The sequence below is a fragment of the Crocuta crocuta genome, unplaced genomic scaffold (genome assembly GCF_008692635.1).
Source record: "Crocuta crocuta isolate KB4526 unplaced genomic scaffold, BGI_CrCroc_1.0 scaffold24, whole genome shotgun sequence".
Taxonomy (NCBI): domain Eukaryota; kingdom Metazoa; phylum Chordata; class Mammalia; order Carnivora; family Hyaenidae; genus Crocuta; species Crocuta crocuta.
The window spans coordinates 14403043-14422718 of NW_027530974.1; the positions used below are offsets into that span (position 1 = coordinate 14403043).

At 52.4% G+C, this 19676-nt stretch overlaps 1 protein-coding gene across 4 annotated transcripts in view; it reads left to right on the forward strand.

Moving 5' to 3' along the window:
* Positions 1-19676, forward strand: part of GMPR (guanosine monophosphate reductase) — a 44136-nt gene extending 24460 nt beyond the window's left edge. For 3 of the 4 annotated variants that reach the window (XM_077770128.1, XM_077770126.1, XM_077770127.1), the window contains exons 5-9: positions 919-1000; positions 4679-4785; positions 13202-13244; positions 15239-15398; positions 19052-19676. In XM_077770128.1, coding sequence (XP_077626254.1) covers positions 919-1000; positions 4679-4785; positions 13202-13244; positions 15239-15398; positions 19052-19232 — 573 coding nt within the window. In that variant the 3' untranslated portion in view covers positions 19233-19676. Of the gene's footprint in view, positions 1-918; positions 1001-4678; positions 4786-13201; positions 13245-15238; positions 15399-18808; positions 18920-19051 lie in introns of all 4 variants that reach the window. The other variant, XR_013336553.1, reaches the window with a different exon arrangement.

Consider the following 19676-nt stretch of genomic DNA (forward strand, 5'->3'; position numbering starts at 1 on the left):
AAAAAAAAAAAAAAAAAAAAAAAAAAAAAAAGTAACATGAGAAAGGATGCATTTCCCAGAAAAGACTGTACAGTTGTGAAAATTCAGTCAGGCATCTTGCCAAGTATCCTATGTACCAGCTGGAGAATCCACAGGGCAGTGAGTCGTAATGAAAAGGGCTATTTTCGTGCTCCCAGGCTCCTGCAGTGAAAGAGCTTGTCCAATGTCCAAACCAGATGCATCTTTCTGGGTTTTAGCTTCCGCCGCGTCCTGGTTTCCATGTTTATTCTTGGGGCCACAGCCTCGTGTTCTGAAATCGGAGCGTGCTCCGGTGCTGGTGGTCAGCAAAACTCATCTGCCCTATCATATCCAGATGGGGCCAGCCGTGGGCAGACACCCAGGCATTTCCTATCGGTGAGACGATCGCTGGGTTTCCTAATCCTGAGCCCTGAGAGTCCCTTAAAGGTTCTTCAGGGGTTTTCTAGTGTCCGAAACATATCATTCCCAACAGTGAACGTTATGATCATCTGAAAGAGCATTTCATTGCTTATTGTATGTATTTGGGTTCTCTGTAAGGTTTTGTGTTGGCCATCATGGGCATGTTCAAAAGCTCTGACCTTGATCATCTTGGGTCTCTTGTAGTTCTAAAATTATATGCTTGCATGCCTTCTGCTCTCAGCTCACCCAAGTGCGGTATCAGGTGTTAGAGTCTGTGTTCCTAGTGAGTAGAGAAGAAAACCAGAGGAACACCCTGACCCACCGACTTGAGATTTCATGTAGAATCGGGAATTGAGTCCATTGTTTCCCCACCCCCCTCTTTTGGGCCCCAGGCTGCGTTGTGGCTTTAGACATGCTCAGCTGCGTGTCCAGGTGTGGGGCACTTCATTCACCCACCTTTGTATTAGATTGTGATCGCAGCCTGTGTTCTCTCTGTCTCAGGCCGGGAACGTGGTAACAGGGGAGATGGTAGAAGAGCTTATTCTTTCTGGTGCGGACATCATCAAAGTGGGCATTGGACCAGGTAAGGCTTGCTGGGGAGCCCAGCAGAGGCTGTGTGGGGGGCACTGGGATGTGGGGCTGGGGGCTACTGGAGATGGCCAGAAGGGAGCCGTGGGTGACCCCGCCTCAAGGGTAAAGCGCATTTCTTTTGGAAGTATCACAACACTTTTGGAAGTTGAGCTTCCAGAAGAAGGTCTTTTAGGACATGTCACTGGGTCGCCACCAGGGTATGTCTTGAAGGAGCCGGGGTGTGGGTAGAATGTGAGGTCCTTGTTTCAGAGCATTAATGTGGAAGAAGAGAATGCAGACTTCATAATGATCTTATATACCTTGAAGAGGAAGGTGAGAGGGTGAAGAATCGTGGGGACAGTTAATGGACACAAACGAGTCAAGTTTACGTGAAGGTCTGAGGGACCCCAAACATTGCACATAGGCATGCAGCTGTGAGGCCACACTTGAACTTGACCTCTGGCCCAGTCAGTTACTACCCTTGGCTCCTCACCTGATACATAGGCATCTTGGATTTTGCCCATATTCTCTTAGACATTCTCTCCTAGGACCACCCATTGGCTTCTTGAGTGGAGGAACAAGGCAGAGCCCTTCTGTCCTTATATTGGGTGGCGCCATTTTCTCATGGGGCCAGTTGGCGTTCACCTTCTCCTTTGGCTGTACAGGAACATGAACTTTCATGTTTTCTTATTCTTCCTTGCACATCCATTACTAAACACACACTAAAATTGGAGAGAAGGAAAGAAGATATACATTTTCAGCTGGAAATAAAAAATAGCAAAGATTTTTGTTTTTAAATATCACCCATTCAAAAAAACACTTCCAAAGAAGGAAGCAAACCATAAAGCAATGCATGAGGAGTGTGGGAACTCACTGCTGGAGGCAGAAGCCTTCGTTGGGTTGTGGGTTGGCACAGTTAGTAACAGGATGTGTATAAAGAGTCTTGTAGGCTCATCAGAGTACTTGAGGGTTTAAAATACAGGGACATTGTCAAGATTGGGCTTTGGATATCATCACAGAAGCTAACTGATAACATTTTCTGCGTAAGAGGAAAGGCAACTCTGGCCTTTACTGAGCGTTGGTCATCTTTGAAAAGTCCAAGAGAGGATAAGACCCAGTTCTTACTTACAAGGAGCTCGCCACTTAGGATGTCGTAGACTGGGCTAATAATAGAATAGGCTCCCAGTAGACCGGGACACTCACCAGTTACCTATTTAATCAGAAATACTTATCGAGGGGGGAGGGGGGGATGGGCATGGAGGAGGACACTTGTGGGGATGAGCACTGAGTGTTATGTGGAAACTAATTTGACAATAAACTATTAAAAAAAAAAAAAAAAAAAAAAAAAAAAAAAAAAAAAGAAATACTTATCGAGTGTGTACTAGCCACCATTGTGCTGAGTGGGTGCTGTACAGGATCTGAAGGTATGTGAGCAGCCCACTTGGCTCTCAAAGAGCTGTTCTTGATGTAATCTTGAGCATTCAGCTGCAGTTGTTTCCTTCGTGCACATCCTCTGTGTATGCATGATGCTTCCCCAGGAGATTTACTGCCTTTCCATTAGCCCTGTGTGTGCCGCCCTCCATGCCTCCCAGCCCTGTCAGGGCTGTCTAGAAGAACAGAAAGGACAAAACAGAGTAGGGAGCTTTTCTGAAGCCGCTTCTTTAAACTGATTGCAGGTGATCGTTACATTTCACGAATTCTTTAGCATAAAAACACTGGGTTTTCTCCCCGTGAGTGACAGCATTAAAAATGAGCACCCTGCCCCTGGCTGGGAGGAAGAACACGTATCCAACTTCTACTTTTGACCTGAGCCTTAATCAAGACCATTCCAGTGCCTTGTTGGATGGCCCTTTCCAAGAACGGTGAGACCTGATCTCTGTAGGTCTGTCACATGGGCAGAGCTCTGGGTGCCTGTAGTAGATCCCTGCCTTCCTGCAAGGATCCAGCCGTGGCGTGGGAGAGAAGGCGAAAAGCCGGTGACGAAGCAGAAATTATGAACGAATTGTGCCTTGTACAATGCAGGGCCGATGGCGGGGGCAGAGGGGGCCTCGGTGCGGAGAGCAGCTCGCTGGCTCCGGGACCGTGAGCAACACCTGCTGTGAGAATGGACATCAAGAGGTGTACTCTGCCCTGCAGCCGTATGGGTGCAGGAGGAAAGAGGGCGTCCCCTGCCTCTCTGGTTTTCTTGCTGAATCCGGCCCTGGAAGTATAGACACAGCTCTGTCTGATCCCGTCCTTGAGGATGCTGGGAGAGACGGAGCGGAGCGGTACGTGAAGGCATTGGTGGTGGTGGGCGGCCAGGACAGGAGGAAGGGTTCCAGGCACCTTGTCCCCAAGCGTGGTTGGCAGTGGAGTTCAAGCCCCACCGACTGAGCCGTGGAGCATGTGGGTGACTCATCTATCTTAAGTTCGCGCATTCTTTCGGCAACTATTTATAGCCCCTTGCTATGCACCAGGCTCAGTTCTCAGCGCCAGGCCTGCAGCAGTGCCTGTCCAGGCAGCTTATACCCAGCAGAGATCACAGATCCCCTGCGTTCTTACACAAATAGTGATTTTAATGCCTTTTTTGAAGTGAGTGCTGTGTCAGAACAACTCCCCCGAGGTGGTGACATTTAAGATGAAGCCGGAGAGCTGAGAAGGGCTGGCGGGTCCGGGGGCTTGGCTCGCAGGGAGCGCTGGGCAGAGAGGACATGGAGCACAGAGGGTCCCCGAGGTGGGGAGAAGCTCGTTCTGCCGCAGGAGCGGGAAGGCCGGCGTGGCCGTCGCGTGGGGAGCAGGAGGGAGGAAGAGGTGGCAGAGGAGGGCGGCAGGGGACATCTGGGAGTTCGGTCTGGGTGATCTTGGGGTGCAGGGGCGCTACCTTGCCGGGAGGGAGGGACGGGACTTGAGCAGGGGTGCGGGCGCTGGAGACGTCGGTGCTCTTAGCACGACTCGGCCTGGACGTAGGGGGAAAATACTCTGCTGACAGGGCAGCTGGGACTCGGGTTGACCGTGGGAAAGGCAGAGGGCAGAGGTCAAGGGGGCGAAGGCGTCCAGGAGGCCGGTCTGAGTCCTGAAGCGGAAGCTGACCCCCCAGCCCAGGCTGGACGGGGGCTCTGGTCGGGGGTGGGGTGGGTGGTTGTGAAGCCCCGGAGGCCGGGGCCCACCGACAGACCCGGGTGGGAGCGGGTGCCAGAAGGGGGTCAGAGTCGCTCCCTTCTCTCCAGGGCTTACTGCTGGCCCCGTGGCAGCCCCAGGCTGGCAGTTTCACAGGCGAGGCCGTGAGGCTCAGAGAAGTTAGAGATTGACCAAAATTGAAGGGAAAGAGGCCGTGGGAGGAGCGGGAAGGGTCCCTTGAAGTATGCTGTGGTCATGAGGAAAAGTGAGGGACGTGGAAAGGGACAGAGTGTCCGCAGGGACAGTCCGTGTGGCCATGAGGTGGGGACTGATGGCATAGGCGAGTGACAGTGAAGGGTATGGGGGGAGGGCGTCCCCGGCAGCAGCAGTTGGTGACGGTGAGGACCGGAAGGGACGAGGCCAGATGGTGTGGTTTTATCCACCTGCCCCTCCTCTAGGGAAAGAAAGCCCCCCTACCCCCCGCCCCCGGGCACACTGGGGGAGGGCTGTGTGCTGGTGATGGAGGCTCTGTTTGTGTCATGTTCTGCTCGTTCTTAACCGTCTCTCTTCGGGCCTCGCTTCTCCCACCATCCAGGTTCCGTGTGTACTACCCGCACCAAGACAGGGGTGGGCTACCCCCAGCTGAGTGCCGTGATCGAGTGCGCGGACTCTGCCCATGGCCTGAAGGGGCACATCATCTCTGTAAGTCTCCGGTGGGGCAGGCGTGGGACAGGGGATGGGCGTGGGAACATCTCGGGACTTCAGGGGGGCCCCTGCTCCTTGGCCCCTCATCCCCGTGGCATCCTGTGGGCTTGGCAGTGAGTCACCTTGGTCACAGCGGTGACATCTGGCAGAGACCCAAGCCCAGCTCCCCACTTCCTCTGCACCGAGGGAAGCTGGCACAGTAGTCAGTAAGAACCCAAGGCGGCAGGTAGGTAGCGTGATGGGGGTTACTGGGCGAGCTCTGCGAGAACGAGAGGGCCGCTAATTGCTACAAAGCACCCCAACCTGGGGGGAATCAAACAAGACCCAGTCATGGAGGCCAGAGGTCTAAGATTGAGGTATCCGCAGGGTCACCAGGGCTGTGGGGAAGCCTCTGTTTCCAGCCTCTGCAGCTTCTGGTGGTTTCTTGGCTGGCGGTACCGTGGCCTCATGTGCCTGTGGTGTCTGCCCCGTGTACGCCCGTGTGTCCACGTTTCTCCTTTGTGTGAGGACGCCAGTCATGTTGGACTGGGGGTGCACCCTCCTCCAGGACGACCTCACCTTAGCTAATCACCCCCGCAGAGTGTCAAATGCTGCCGGTGACTGGTCCCTGGTTACCAGCGTGAGAGCAGATGCAGTGGCCTGTTGGGGGCAGAAGTTCCGTTTCCGAGGGTTGAGAACAGATGGGAAGGGGTGTGGAGAGGCAGAGACCGTGATCTAGCAGCACGTGCAGGAAGCTCCTGGAAGGACAGTGGTGTGGTGCTCAGCCCCTAAACGTTAAGGACGGTCGAAGAGACGTATGCTTGCTCTTTCCTTCCGGATGAGACGCTCAGAACAGGTCAGAACAGGTGGGGTGTAATCGGACAAATTCAACAATTGCGGCTTCCACTTATGTGGATGCTCTTATACACACATATCTATACGCACATGTATAAATCTATACGTATATATAAAATGGATATGTTAAATGAAACCCTCAGACCTTTTCAGTGTTCGGTTGCTAAGCCGGGCTCCCACATTAAATAATTGGTAGGTGACTAAGAAACATCATACAAATGCATCACACAAATGACAGATCCCCACAGAGTGACCCCTTGTCGATTTCAGCTCAGCGTCACCAGCCTGTTGGTGCTTGATTTCCGGACTGGCTTTGGGGGTATAATAATATGCTTTACACCCCCGTGTGTGCACACTGCCTCGTGTTGAGCCTCCCCCCCAGCAATTGATTGCTATAGCTGTTGCTTCCCCAGAGCTGGGATTCTGTTGTTACCTTGCAATCCCATGCAGACTTCCTGTGCTCCTTCTAATTCTTCATGCAAGTTTTTCATCCCTCCATCCATTCAACCAGCAAGTTTTTATGGAACATCTCCTATGTGCTAGAAGCCGGAATAGATGATGGAAGGTTTATTGGTTGCTGAGAGTTGTAAGGACCTCCGCGCCTCACCCCTTCCCTGAGCTCCTGTCCTGGTGCCCAGAGGAACACCACTCACTGTGACGTAAGCCCTTTGCTGAATGTGGTGATCCAGCTCCCTGAGACCCTCAGGCTGCATCAGCCTCCAGTATGGCGCATGATGTAGTTCTCAGGTCATCACTTTCACCTTGTTTTGGGCTGTAGTGACGGGAGAGCGGCACAGAAGCTTTCGTAAAGAGACATCCCTGGACCCCATTTAGCAAAGTCGACTCCTCAGAGGTGGCCACAAAAGGACCAGGTGTAATTTAGTCATAAATCTCTGTTACACGATCATTTTCACCAATAAGAGTCTTCATCAAAATAAAGACCCCGGGGGCGCCTGGGCGGCTCAGTCGGTTAAGGGTCCGACTTCGGCTCAGGTCATGATCTCACGGTTTGTGAGTTCAAGCCCCGCGTCGGGCTCTGTGCTGACAGCTCAGAGCCTGGAGCCTGGTTCGGATTCTGTATCTCCCTCTCTCTCTGCCCTCCCCCGCTTGCGCGCTCTCTCTCTCTCTCAAAAATAAATAAACATTTAAAAAATTAAAAAAAGATATGAACCCCATATCATATATATTCCTTGAATGGCCACCATTTCCAAATCAATGAGTGTCCAATGAATGGTTCTACCATGAACGTGTTCTGAGTTCCCCACACTTGTGTCCTTCTAGAAACTTCACACCTGCTTAGTTGATGGACCATTTTTGCTCTGCTTGTACCACCGGCCCCCGAAAATAAACTTGGGATCTCTTTATCCAGCACCACATCATTGATCCTTTATTTTAGCAATTCTCTCAGTGTAGGGCCCAGACCGGCAGCATCAGTATCTCCTGAGAACTTATTAGAAATTCTCGGCCGACCTGCTGAATCGATCGATGGGCAGCTCTGAAGGTGAGGTCCCACGAGTCTGTTTTAACAAACCCTCCAGGTAACTGTGATGTGCTCTCAACTTTCAGAACCGCTGGTTTCCATAGTGGGGAGGCTCAGCTACCTTGGTTGGGTCAGGGTTCAAAGCCAGGTCTTATCAGCGGGTGCCCAGGGAACAGCTTCTCTGCATTTGTCAGTTACAGATAGTGACAGCCCAGGCTTGTGGTCCGGGTGCTCCGAGGCTCTCAGTAACGGTGGGAGGTTTCCCGGATGGGGTCAGAAGTTCAGTTTGTGGCCAGAAGACCAGGTGAAGTTCACAGTCTCACGTGGGACCTGTCTCTTTGGCCTGAGCTCATTCCTCCTGGCTAGATAGTGTCTCCTACTGTCCCTTTGATAGGGGTTCACAAGTAGGCTTCTCTCGCTTGCCAGTCATCCCTAAACCCCCTGGAAACCCACCAGGTATTTGTATCCTGCCTTTCTGTCTGGTTTCCTTCCAGCTGTGTCATTTTACACTTTAGTTGCTGAATGAGCACAGCCAGGCTGTTGAGATTCAGAAAAGGAAGCCACAGCATGGGGCTCTTTGCAAGTGCTTACACTCAAGAGGCTGGACTTGAATTAGGTTTCTATTTATTATGGCCCACATGGGGTTCTGAGGGGGCAGGGCTGTAAATTCAGGACACCCCCTGCGTGGGTGAAGATTAAAGTATGACTAGTGAGTCTTGTCATCATCAGCTAGGGACATTGCACAAAAAAGAGGATTTTAAAAGTGGAAACAGACGTAGAAGGAGGAATGGCTATTACTTATGTATTGAGCATCTATTCCGTTCCTGGAACACATCACTTATAAGTTCTAGTCCTTGGAACAACCTGGCAAACTAGCTGTTGTCTTCACTTGACAGATGTATTAGAGTTCTCTAGAAACCGGAACCAGTAGTGTGTGTGCATGTGTGTGTAGGGGTGTGTGTGTGGCAAGAGAGGAGGGGGAGGGAGTAGTCATTATAAGGAATTGGTTCATGTGATTACGGGGGAGTGAGAAGCCCTGAGATCTGCAGGGGGAGTTGCTAAGCCAGGGATCTAGGAGAGCTGGCGATCTAGTTAGATAGTCTGGGTCAGAGTCTGAAGGCCTGAGAACGAGGAAGAGCTGATGCTTCAGTTGGAGGTAAAAGGTAGGAAGAAGCCCCTGTCCCAGTTCAGAGACAGTCATTCAGGAAAAATTCACTTAAGGAGGGTGAGCCCTTTTGGTCCATCAAACCTTCAACTGATGAGATGGAGCCCACCCACACCGAGGAGGACACTTTTCTTTACTCAGTCTACCGATTCAAATGTTAATCTCATTTATTTAAAAAAAATTTTTTTAATGTTTTATTTATTTTTGAGTGAGAGAGATAGAGACAGCACGAGCAGGGGAGGGTCAGAGAGAGAGAGGGAGTCACAGACTGAAACAGGCTCCAGGCTCTGAGCTGGCAGTCAGCACAGAGCCCGACGCGGGGCTCGAACCCACTAACCGCGAGATCATGACCTAAGCAAAAGTCGGACGCTTAACCGACTAAGCCACCCAGGCGCCCCTCAGTCTACCGATTCAAATGTTAATCTCATTTATTTAAAAAAAATTTTTTTAATGTTTTATTTATTTTTGAGTGAGAGAGATAGAGACAGCACGAGCAGGGGAGGGTCAGAGAGAGAGGGAGTTACAGAATCCGAAGACAGGCTCTGAGCTAGCTGTCAGCACAGAGCCTGATGCGGGGCTCGAACCTGCGAACCGTGAGATCATGACCTGAGCTGAAGTCGGACGGTTAACCGACTGAGCCACCCAGGCGCCCCTGTTAATCTCATTTAAAAAACAAAAAACAAAAAACAAAACCTCCCAGGCGCCTCTGAGTGGTTCAGTCAGTTAAGTGTCTGACTTTGGCTCACATCATGGTCTCATGGTTCATGTGTTCGAGCCCCGCATTGGGCTCTCTGCTGTCAGCGCCGAGCCTGCTTTGGATCCTCTGTCCCCCTCTGTCTTTACCCCTCCCTACTTTTGCTTGCTCTATTGCTCTCTCAAAAATAAACATTAAAAAAAAAAAGCCCTCCCAGAAACACCCAGACTAATGTTTGACCGCATTTCTCGGCACTCTGTGGCCCAGCCCAGCTGACACACAAAGTTAGCCATCACAACCGGCTGAGGAGCTAAAGCCTCAGGGTCTTAAGTGACTGGGTGAGATCACTAACGGCAGTGGCAGAGCCAGAACTCAGACAGGGGTCTGTTCGTCCCCAGCATCCACGGCTTCCCTTGACTTCCCATCTTTCCCCCTCTTAGGAGATAAGGAGGCTCCAAGAGAGGGAAAAAGAAGGGCTTGCCGAAGTTGCAGAAGATGCAGGGTGGGGGCGGCCCCCATCTGCTTGCTTTCCATCCCAGTTCTTTCCCGTTTCCAGCTCCAGCTCCGGGAGACATCACCTCCCTGTGTTCCCCGGCTGGTCCTTCCCCACGCGGCCCCGCGCCCGTCTTCCTGCGGGAGAGGACAGTCCGTGCCCGGTGCGCCGAGGTTAGAAGGGGGGCTTTGAGCACCCAGTGAGTTTACTCTCCCCTGATAACTGAGGGCACCCGGGCTTTGTCGTGCTGCACAGGACCTAGAAAGAAGTCCTAGGATGATGTTGACTAATCACCGTTGTTTCTTCTTAACTCACGCTCCAGCATTTTCTTTCTTTTTAAAAAATATTTATTTATTTTTGAGAGAGAGAGAACGAGTGTGAGCGGGGTGGCAAAGCGGAGAGAGGGAGACAGCACTGAGTGGAGGGCCTGATGTGGGGGTCGAACTCACGAACCGCGAGATCATTCTCTGAGCCCAAGTCGGTGCTTAACTGACTGAGCCACCCAGGCACCCAAGCGCCAGCATTTTTTTAAGTTTATTTTTATTTATGTTGTGAGAGAGAGAGACAGAGAGAGACAGAGACAGAGAGAGACATAGAGAGACAGAGAGGCAGAGAGAGAGCAAGTGAGGGGGGGTCAGAGAGAGAGAACGCCGAGCAGACTCTGCACTGTCAGTACAGATCCCAGTGTGGGGCTTGAACCCAGGAACCGTGAGATCATGACCTGAGCCGAAGTCAAGAGTTGGATGCTTAACCACCTGAGCCGCCTGGGCGCTCCCACAGCTGCAGCGTTTTAATGAGCACATTTTATGTAGGCCGAGAGAGCGTGGGTATCAAGGCTCAGGAGGCCCTGCATCATGAAGGGCCAGTAACGGTGAGGGGTGAGGAACCAGATGATTATAATCCCCAAACCTCCCTTCTCTAAACTTGGTCACTAGTGCTCACATTGGCCCACTGACCCTCTGCAGAGAGTTAAAGATGGATCTGCAAAATCTCCGATAATTTTAATGATTTAATATAGCACCTTAGAAGCACTTAGACAATTCTTTAGAAAGACCTAAACCAAGTGGGATGCCTGGGGGGCTCAGTCAGTTAAGCGTCTGACTCTTGATTTTGGCTCAGGTCGTGATCTCACGGTTCGTGAGTTTGAGCCCCATGTCAGGCTCCACGCAGCATGGAGCCTACTTGGGATTCTGTCTCCCTCTCTCTCTCTCTTTGTCTGTCTTTGCCTGTCTCCTCTCTCTCTCTCTCTCAAAATAATTGAATTTTTTTGAGGCCTGAGAAATTCCCTCCCCCCTAAAATAGGTTGAGCCTAGAAAAAGTGAGAAAATACAGAGAAACATGAAGATTGCTAGAACTGCTGAGCTCTTCAGATAACAACCACTGCTCATGTTCTGATAAGTGTGCTTCTTCTAGACACTTTCAGAGTGTACTCTTAACCCGGGTTGTAATCTTCTTCTTCCATTATTATAGCTGTGTGACCTTGGGCAAGTCACTCAACCTTCCTGAGCCGGCTCCCCTGCACCCGCTCATTTCCCCCGCCATCCACAAACTATCACCTTTGGGTTCTAGTGGTGTTGAAATAGAAAAGTGAGCTTTGTCATACCCCTCTGGCCCATAGTAGGTGTTCGTGTGCATTCCCTCTGCCTCTTCCTTACTTGCTTTCACCAACCTGCATTTGAGAGAAGAGCAGGGGTTTTGTGTTTGTTTGTTTAATTTTTTGGATATTTATTTGTTTTTGAGAGAGAGAGACAGAGCTCAAGTGGGGGAGGGGAGGAGAGAGAGAGATACACACACAGAATCAGAAGCAGGCTCCAGGTTCTGAGCTGTCAGCACAGAGCCCGATGCAGGGCTCGAACCCACGAACCTAGAGATCATGACCTGAGCTGAAGTCAGACACTTAACAGGCTGAGCCACCAAGGCGCTCCAAGAGCAGGTATTTTGAAGAAGAAAAGAGAGGCTGACACATCACAGAGCAGGTTCCTACCACTCATGTGATGCTGTTTCTACTAAAATACAATGTTAACGCTCTTGAACAACAAAAACGAGCAGCTCTTGGAATATTTGCACGTTGTTTCTGACGACCTTTCAGCAGCTGTGAATGTTTGTAAGTGAAAGTAGATGCGTGTCTTAGATTGCAGAGATTTGCCCCTAACAGCCCTGCCCCCTGGGTACATGAGAGGCTGCTTTGAACAATATTTGCAAGTGACCCCTTGACGGTAGAAGGGAGCAGACTCCTTTGCCCCAAGGCATTATGGGACGTCGGATTGCACTGGGTTAAATGCACAGCCTGGCTTCTTTGGGCTGCATTGTCTATTTATAAACGTGTCCCTAAGCAAAGTGAGTAGGAGATGCCGTAAGTATGATTTCCTCTCTGCGGCACATCATGAAGTGCTCTTTTTTTTTTAAGACACTTTTTAATGTTTATTTATTTTTGAGAGAGAGGGGAGAGAGCAAATGCACAAGCTGGGGAGGGGCACAGAGAGAGAGGGAGACACAGAATCCGAAGCAGGCTCCAGGCTCTCCCAGATGTCAGCGCAGAGCCGGACGCAGGGCTCGAACTCACGAACTGTGAGATCACGACCTGAGCCAAAGTTGGACGCTTCACAGACTGAGCCACCCACTCTTTGATAAAGAGATAAAGCACTTGAAAATTGGCAGGACCAGCAAAGGGCGTATAGGGGGTTTGTACCTGGAAAAGAGAGTAGCCATGCTGACGTGCGGAAGCATCCACACATCAACACGAGGTACGATCCCGCGTCCCGGCGCTATCTGCATGGACGGCTTGGCCATGTCACTTCCATTGAGAGACTACTTCCGACGTGACCGTTCCTCAGCACCCTCGGCCCCCTGGGGTCAGAGAAGCTCATCTCTTTATGGGCAGGTCCCACCTCCCGGACTTGACCTTCGAGTTCCTCCCACGCCTGCTCTGGGCCCAGGGCTCTGTCATCACATCCGCTCTGATCCTGCTACCCCTGGCCTTTGCTTCCTTGCCTCTCTCTGTGTGGGATCCGGCTGCAAGTCCAGGCCGCCCTCGCTGGCCTCCCCCTTGGACTTGACATAGGCCGCACTGACTAGCAGGCGGCAGCCTGTGTCTGTGAGGACGCGCGGTGGGCCCTGCATCCGGGAAGCTGTGCGCTGCGTCGCTGGCGTGGAGATAGAGCCCCCAAGGCTGCACCTGCTGGGCAGCCCAGGGTGATGGCCCTGCTGGGTGCTCACCGGCCCCTGGCGCGAGCGCCCCGTTGGTGGTGGTGGGGAGGGGCGGCGGCTCCGGGATGCAGGTTTGATTTTAAGCCTACTGGGCGCGTTACATAAAGTTGAATCGGAGACGCATGTGGCGGCTGGAATCATAAAGGAACTAACTCTGTGTCCTTTTTCCGGATCTTAAAATAATTCCACTCCTGGGCTAAATAAACCTCACCTCACGACAGGCAGGGAGGGAAAGGGGACTCCTTGAATGAGACATGAATTGGGAAGGCCCAGGCCCCGCATGGTGGGTNGGCTTGGGGGACAGCAGGTGCCACATTGAGGAGAGCAAACGGAGTGAGGCCATGGCAGCTGGGGAGCACCGGGCTCTGGCCCTGAGGGTCGCTGACTTTGGCTGGGGGCTTGCCCTCGGCCCGGGTGGGGGTGGGGAGGGGAGGGGTGCATCCGGATATCACGGATATCCCATCCCGATGACCCCAGGGGAGGGGACAGCCTGGCCGAACACCCCGCTGACTCCCTCTCCTTGCTTTTTCCTCTTCGAAGGACGGAGGCTGCACTTGTCCGGGAGATGTCGCCAAAGCCTTTGGTAAGGGGACGGGGAAGGAAGGAGGGAGGCAGGGCGGGGAGGGAGCTCCCCGCAGCCCTGCTGGCCTCTGGTGGGAACCGGAATGGGAGGCGGGGCTTGCTGGGGGAATCCTGAGCCCGGCCTGAGTTTCCTGTCTCTGGACTTCAGCCCCGATTGGCCAGAATCCTGATGCCTGATCCCACCCAGCAGGCATCCTGGGGTATAGACACGGGCCACAGCCTACAAGCCAGGCTTAGAAGGCTCAGGCTGCCTGTGGAAGAGGCCAGTATCAGGTCCACAGTGACCTCGGGCAGGGGAACTGAAGCAGGGGGAGTCTCTTGGGAGGGGCCAGAGCCCCCCAGCACTCTCACCGAGGTCCAGGGCCGAGGTGCCTGTTTCCCAGCATGGGGCAGCCGCGTGCAGCTATGATGCTGTGGGGCTTTGGGGCCACCCGGCCTTTCCTTGGGAAAGCAGGAAAGCATTGGGCTGGCTGGCAGCGTCTCCATGCACTGTCCCCTCCGCCCGCCGCTCACCCTTGGCCAAGTGCCAAGGTCCGTCTGCCAGAGCTGGTTAATCAAGCATCTCGGTTATGGAAGGGAACATGGGGGTCATCTCTGTGTAATCCAGGGGGCCTCCTTGATCATTGTGGAGGCCGAGGCCCTGAGAGGGAGTGACAGGGTCGGCGTCCCACAGGCCGCTACAGAGCAGGGAGAATCAGGAGTCCCCCACACTACTGGGCTCACTTACCTGTTAGCTAAAGATGTTTTTGTTACTGAGTTTTGCACCAAATCTACTTCCTGCCAGTGGCTGGTCTGGCTTGGGCTCCCTGCACAGAGGAGGGGCTGGCACACTTTAAAGTGACTGATCGTTAAGAAGATGCCTCGTAGATAACAGTTCCTGGTCTTGGGGATCCCCTCTGGTTGGGGGGAGAGGCCTGGCTGGACGCCAGTTTCCCTCTGCCCCCTTAAAGTCATGGCAGGGTGGCCAAGCATCCAGTATTCCGGATAGGGGCCCGGGAATGAAGGACCTATAAATCTTGCTGCCATGTAGGAGGGTCCCTTTGTATGTGGCTTGTCCGATGCCAGGCCAAGGGGCCAGCCTTGTAGAGCCTGCTTTTCTGAACTGCTGGACACAAGGCCCTGGCACGCCTAATACAAATCCCAGAGCCCTCCTGTAAATACGTCCCTGGCCCGATGGAAGAGGTCAGGGCCGCTTCTCCGGAGTTCCCATGCTTGCTGCTCCTCCTTGCCCTTTACCCTAATTACTGAGTCCGTCTGGACCCTGATGTCCTCGGGTTCTAAACGTAAACCTCCATAGGCCTCAGGAGAAGTTCATAGTCTGTGGAGAGACCGCATACGCATCCAGGGACAGGCTGGGCAATGGGGAGATTTCTGGTTCTTCTACATACGCCTTTTCCTTTCTTGACAGCCAGTAACTACATCAACCATGTGCCATGCCCTTTGATAGACGCTGGAGAGGCAGCTTCGGTGCCATATATAGCCAGCCTGTAGGTTTCTCAATTCCCAGTCCCCGGTGTAAAAGTTTCGGTTTGTTCAAGGCCTTCCGTGATCTACACAGGCAGAGTGTGAGGGTGCCGATAGCCTAAGGTAGACCAGATGCCTGTTGGGAACACCAGAGGAGTGACTGTGGGGGAGGAGAGGAGGCAACACGCTGTAGAAAATGCTGCCCAGTTCTTCAGGCTGCTCTGACGACAAGACTTAGACCTCTGTTGGGAAGGTGCTCACAGTTGGTCATCAGTTACCATTAAGGATTGTCTCGTGCATTAGCCACCAGCCACCAGCAGGCTGCATTTCTCCCTCTGGGCGTCCGGTGCCCATCTCCCTACTGGCGAGCCTTCTTAACATTTTCCAAAAAAGGTGAGTTTGAACTCTTCGTCTTGAGTATTGCAAGGAACAAGGAGGGGTGAGTTGGCGCGGCACGAGGATCCTTCTAGAGCTGATGTTCTCTGAGCTCTTTCCCCTTCTTCTTGTCCCCTCTCCCCCGTTGGGGTTCAGGAGCCGGAGCCGATTTCGTTATGCTGGGAGGGATGTTTTCGGGCCACACGGAGTGTGCCGGGGAGGTGATTGAGAAGAACGGGCAGAAGCTCAAGCTCTTCTACGGGATGAGCTCCGAAACAGCGATGAAGAAACATGCAGGAGGGGTTGCCGAATACAGGTGAGGGGGAGCGCCAGCGCCCTTCGTGGGCGACGCCTCGTATTTACATGAACAGGATGGAAGCAGAGCTCGAATACCAGTTCTGTTGATACTAACGGACCGTGGGAGGAAGCTAGGGAACGTATCTTTCTTCTCCTCCTTCTCCTTCTTCTTCATGTTTGTTTTTTATTTTTGAGAGAGGGAGAGAGAGAGCATGAGCAGGGGAGGGGCAGAGAGAGAGAGGGAGACAGAAGATCTGAAGCAGGCTCTGTGCTGACAGAGCAGAGCCTGATGTGGGGCTTGAACCCACAAACCGTGAGATCATGACCTGAGCCAGAGTTGGAAACCCAATGGACTGAGCCACGCGGGTGCTCCATCCTGCTTCTTTTTAAATAGTCCCAGTTTTTATCCAGCCAGCATTTGCTGTGTTGGGGGCCTTCCTAAGGACACGCAGAGCAGAAATGTCTTGGCGCAGAGATGGAAATGGACAAGGGGGCAACCAGTCGGGAAGGTGGCACTTAGACTTCCAGGGGATGGGCAGGAATATGTTTGCCCTGTCCTTCCGTAGAGCCTTTGCTCAGCCAGCCCCGTAACTGCCGATCTCTCTCTTGGAGCGAGTTCGGGCTGTGAGCATTGGGCTGAAGATTGGGTTTCCCACTGCAGATGCAACAGGTATGGTGCTCACAGCTGCATGGGGGTTAGACCATCCAGAAGGATGCTGTGTTTCCTCTACCGTAGGACTCTCAGCTGCCTCCACGCTCTGACAGTTGACACAGGCAGCATTTTTAGCCATTTAACTGTGTCACTGACTGCACTGCAGAAGGGATGCTCACTTCTGCCTATCTTTTTTTTTTTTTTTTTTAACAAATCCACGATCCCAAAAGATAACCTGGACATTTCCAATTTCACTTCCGTTTTAATTGTCTGCATGCGTGTTTTACGACCCGCAGGATGGCACATGGCCATGGCTGGCCTTTGTTCCATAGAAGCTGCTATTGCTTCTCATCAGCGTTAGCCTGCTGACAGGTCCCACTAAGTGGACGGGGCAGAAGGCCTTGCGTCCTCAGAAGGAAGTCTGCATTCTCCAGGAACACTCAGGCGCTGGGATGAAACTGAAGCCCTCACTGGCGGACACCCTCCATTTCCTACCTCGCATCTAATACTTGAAAACTCATCTCCAGGACATGGGTCACAGAAGTGTTGTGGGAGGTTCAGATCGAGCTGGAGGGAAGATCTCAGAACCCCGCTGGGATTCACGGGCGGGCAGGGGAGAGGTGTGGGGGGGCTCCACCAGAGTTCGGTGCTTCCGTGGGATCTGGTGGACAGATGTCCATTCTCATTCTCTGCAGCCTCTTTCTCCTTTGGAAGAGGAATCTCAGCATCACAATGATGATGCAGCGTAGGGAAGGCAGGGCGGGGGGCAGGAATAGGGGACTGCGCTTCTCCCATCATCCTGGAACTTCAGTCAGAACAGAAGAACGCTCTCTCTCCCACGCCGAGCCCGATGGAGGGGGTTGCACGGCTCATGAGGATGGGCAGGCTGAGCATCACTGCCTCGGCGGCACCCCGGACCTCGGGCCCAGAAGCTTCACGCTTTACTAGCAACCACCTTCCTGACCTGAGGGCCGGTGCAGTGTCTACTGTGTGCTGGTGTGTTAAGCGGAGCCACTGTGGTTATATGACAGCTGGATTCCTCGCCTGGAGGACCTTTTTTGCCCTCTAGCTGTTGCGTCTGTTTTGGGTTCCAAGGGAAGTAGACAGGGAAGGGCAGACCAGGTTATAGCACACACGGAAGCCAAGGAGCCGAAAGAAAAACCCATCTGTAATTTCAGCAGGGTTTAGACAAAACGAAAATAGAAGACTCAAGCGTATCAGGGCTCCGTTCTGGAAGCCGATTAGACAAGAAAGGGAAGTGCTGAAGGAATTAGAACCTCAATCTGGAGGCAGCCCGGGCCCTGCAGGCTGCGTCTGGTTTTTTCTGTCTCTCTGTCTCCCTCCCTCCCTGCCTGTCTCTTCCTCTTTTTTTTTTCCCTGGCAGTTTACAGTCTCCTCACAAGAATGGTCCTCCTTTGAGGTTGTATTTAATTAAGGTAGAGCTATTTATGCCTTGCTGGTTCCTTCCCCACCGTTAACCATTTATCCTCACGCTGTTCCTGGGAGACAGAATAAAGTCCCTTCACTTTACAGATGAGAAGGCTTGAGCTTCGAGGTGCCGTCACCAGTTAGCAGAGAAGCAACGATGAGAGCAGAGAAGCAAGCCAGGGGAATCTCTTTGAAAAAGTGAAACGTCAGTCACTGCGGGCTCATGTCCCCGGTCACAGAGCGTGGTGATGCGAATCCTCTTGGGGGTGGCCGGTGCTGGGCTCCGTAAGCTCGATGTTCTGAACCAGCCATGAGGCCGGCTTGGTCTAGTCAGTGGTTTAAGTGGGTAGATTTCATTGCACTTGAGGGTCCCCTCAGATGTGTGGATTTCAGAGCAACCAGAGTTAATACTGTTTTGAAATTCTGGGTAATGAGTTTCTGAGAGATGCTATTTTTCCTAGTTGAAGAGACCAGAAAAGAAATGTCCAGAAGTGGGTGAATTGTTAGAATTTCCAGATTGCCCGAGCCTTAGCCGAAGGCTAGGGGTTTTGCATAGATTGGAGATTTCCTTCCTTCTCCAAAAACAAGTCCAGACTGAATGTCCATGCAACTGAACAGGGCTTGATTCGTCCATTTTACAGATCTTCCTTGACTTACGGGGCTGTGTGTTGATAAACCCATCTTAAGGTGAAAATATTGTAAATTGAAATGCATTTAATACACCTAACCCACTGAACGTCATCGCTCAGTCTAGCCCACCTTAAATGTGCTCAGAGGAGTTCTGTTAGCCTACAGTTGGGCAGAATCCACTAACACAAGGCCTTTTTAATAATGAAGTGTTGAACATCTCATGTAATTGATCGAATACTCTACTGGAAAACAGTATAGACAGGTTGTACGGGTGCTGGGTGGTTGGTTGGTGTATTGGGATCATTCACCCTCACGATCCCGGGGCTGATGTAGCTGTGGCCATTGATGGCCTGCATCACAGGTGAGGATTGGATGCACACCACTAGCTTGGGAAAGGATCCAAGCTCAGCCGGTGACGTATGGCTTCTACTGAATGCGGATGGCTCTGCACCAGGGTGGAGTCAAACCATTGTATGTGGGACACTGTAGTGACGTCCTCTTCATCTCTTAATTGTAGGCAATTGGGGGGGAGGTTGTTCAAGAGGTATGCCGCCATATCTGTTCTTCCCCGCGGGCTGTGAGTCAACAGGACACCGGGGTAGAGATGAAGGTAGAGTAGCAGCAGGTGGCAGAGAGAGGATTGTGCTGAGAGGGTCACCGCGCGGGACGGGAGGGGTCTACTTCCTCCAGGGCTGCTGACAAGGACTTTCCTTTTTCAGGCGCTCCCGGTAGCCAGCAGCGAGGCTGTGTGTGCATTTTGGATGGGAGAAATGCATCCACCTGAGATGCTGGCAACATCGGCTTGGCATTTGTAGCAACGTGGGGCTGGGGTGAGAGGGGGCCGTGGAGCTACCTGAGTGCCTGGGGGTTGGGTCAAGCGCTAAGCTAACGCTGGGAGTAACTCCAGCTGGAGTCGTAAGGGGAAAAAAAACATGAAAAGAAAAGCTTCCTTTTTCTTGCAGAGCTTCTGAGGGTAAGACTGTGGAAGTGCCTTACAAAGGGGATGTACAAAACACGATTCTGGATATTCTTGGAGGACTGAGGTCTACGTGCACTTACGTGGGGGCCGCCAAACTCAAAGAGCTCAGCAGGAGGGCGACGTTCATCCGGGTGACTCAACAGCACAACACCGTGTTCAGCTAACCTTGAGGATGAGGCGACTTCCGGCTCATGGAACCTTCCACGTACACCTGCTTTCGCACCTCCCACCTCCCGTCACAGCAGAGTTTCTGGCTGCTCCTGAATGCTGGACTACCGCCTCCTGCTCCCCTACCTGCTGCCCGGAGGCTTTGGGGCTCTCCTAGTGCCTTCCGGGGGCCCGGAAGCCGGGCGCTGACGGGGGCTGTGGCCAGAGCCCAGCTGCCTGGAACTCATGACCTCACTGTTCAGATCAACTCCTCTTTTTCTTTTTCTTCTTCTCATTCTCGTTCTCATTCTTTCTTTCTCCTTCCTTCCTTCCCTTTTCTTTCTTTCTTTCTTTCTTTCTTTCTTTCTTTCTTTCTTTCTTTCTTTCTGTCTGTCTTTCTGTCTGTCTTTCTTTTTTAAAGAAAAATGGTTTCACTTTAATATAATGCAATTATCTTAAGA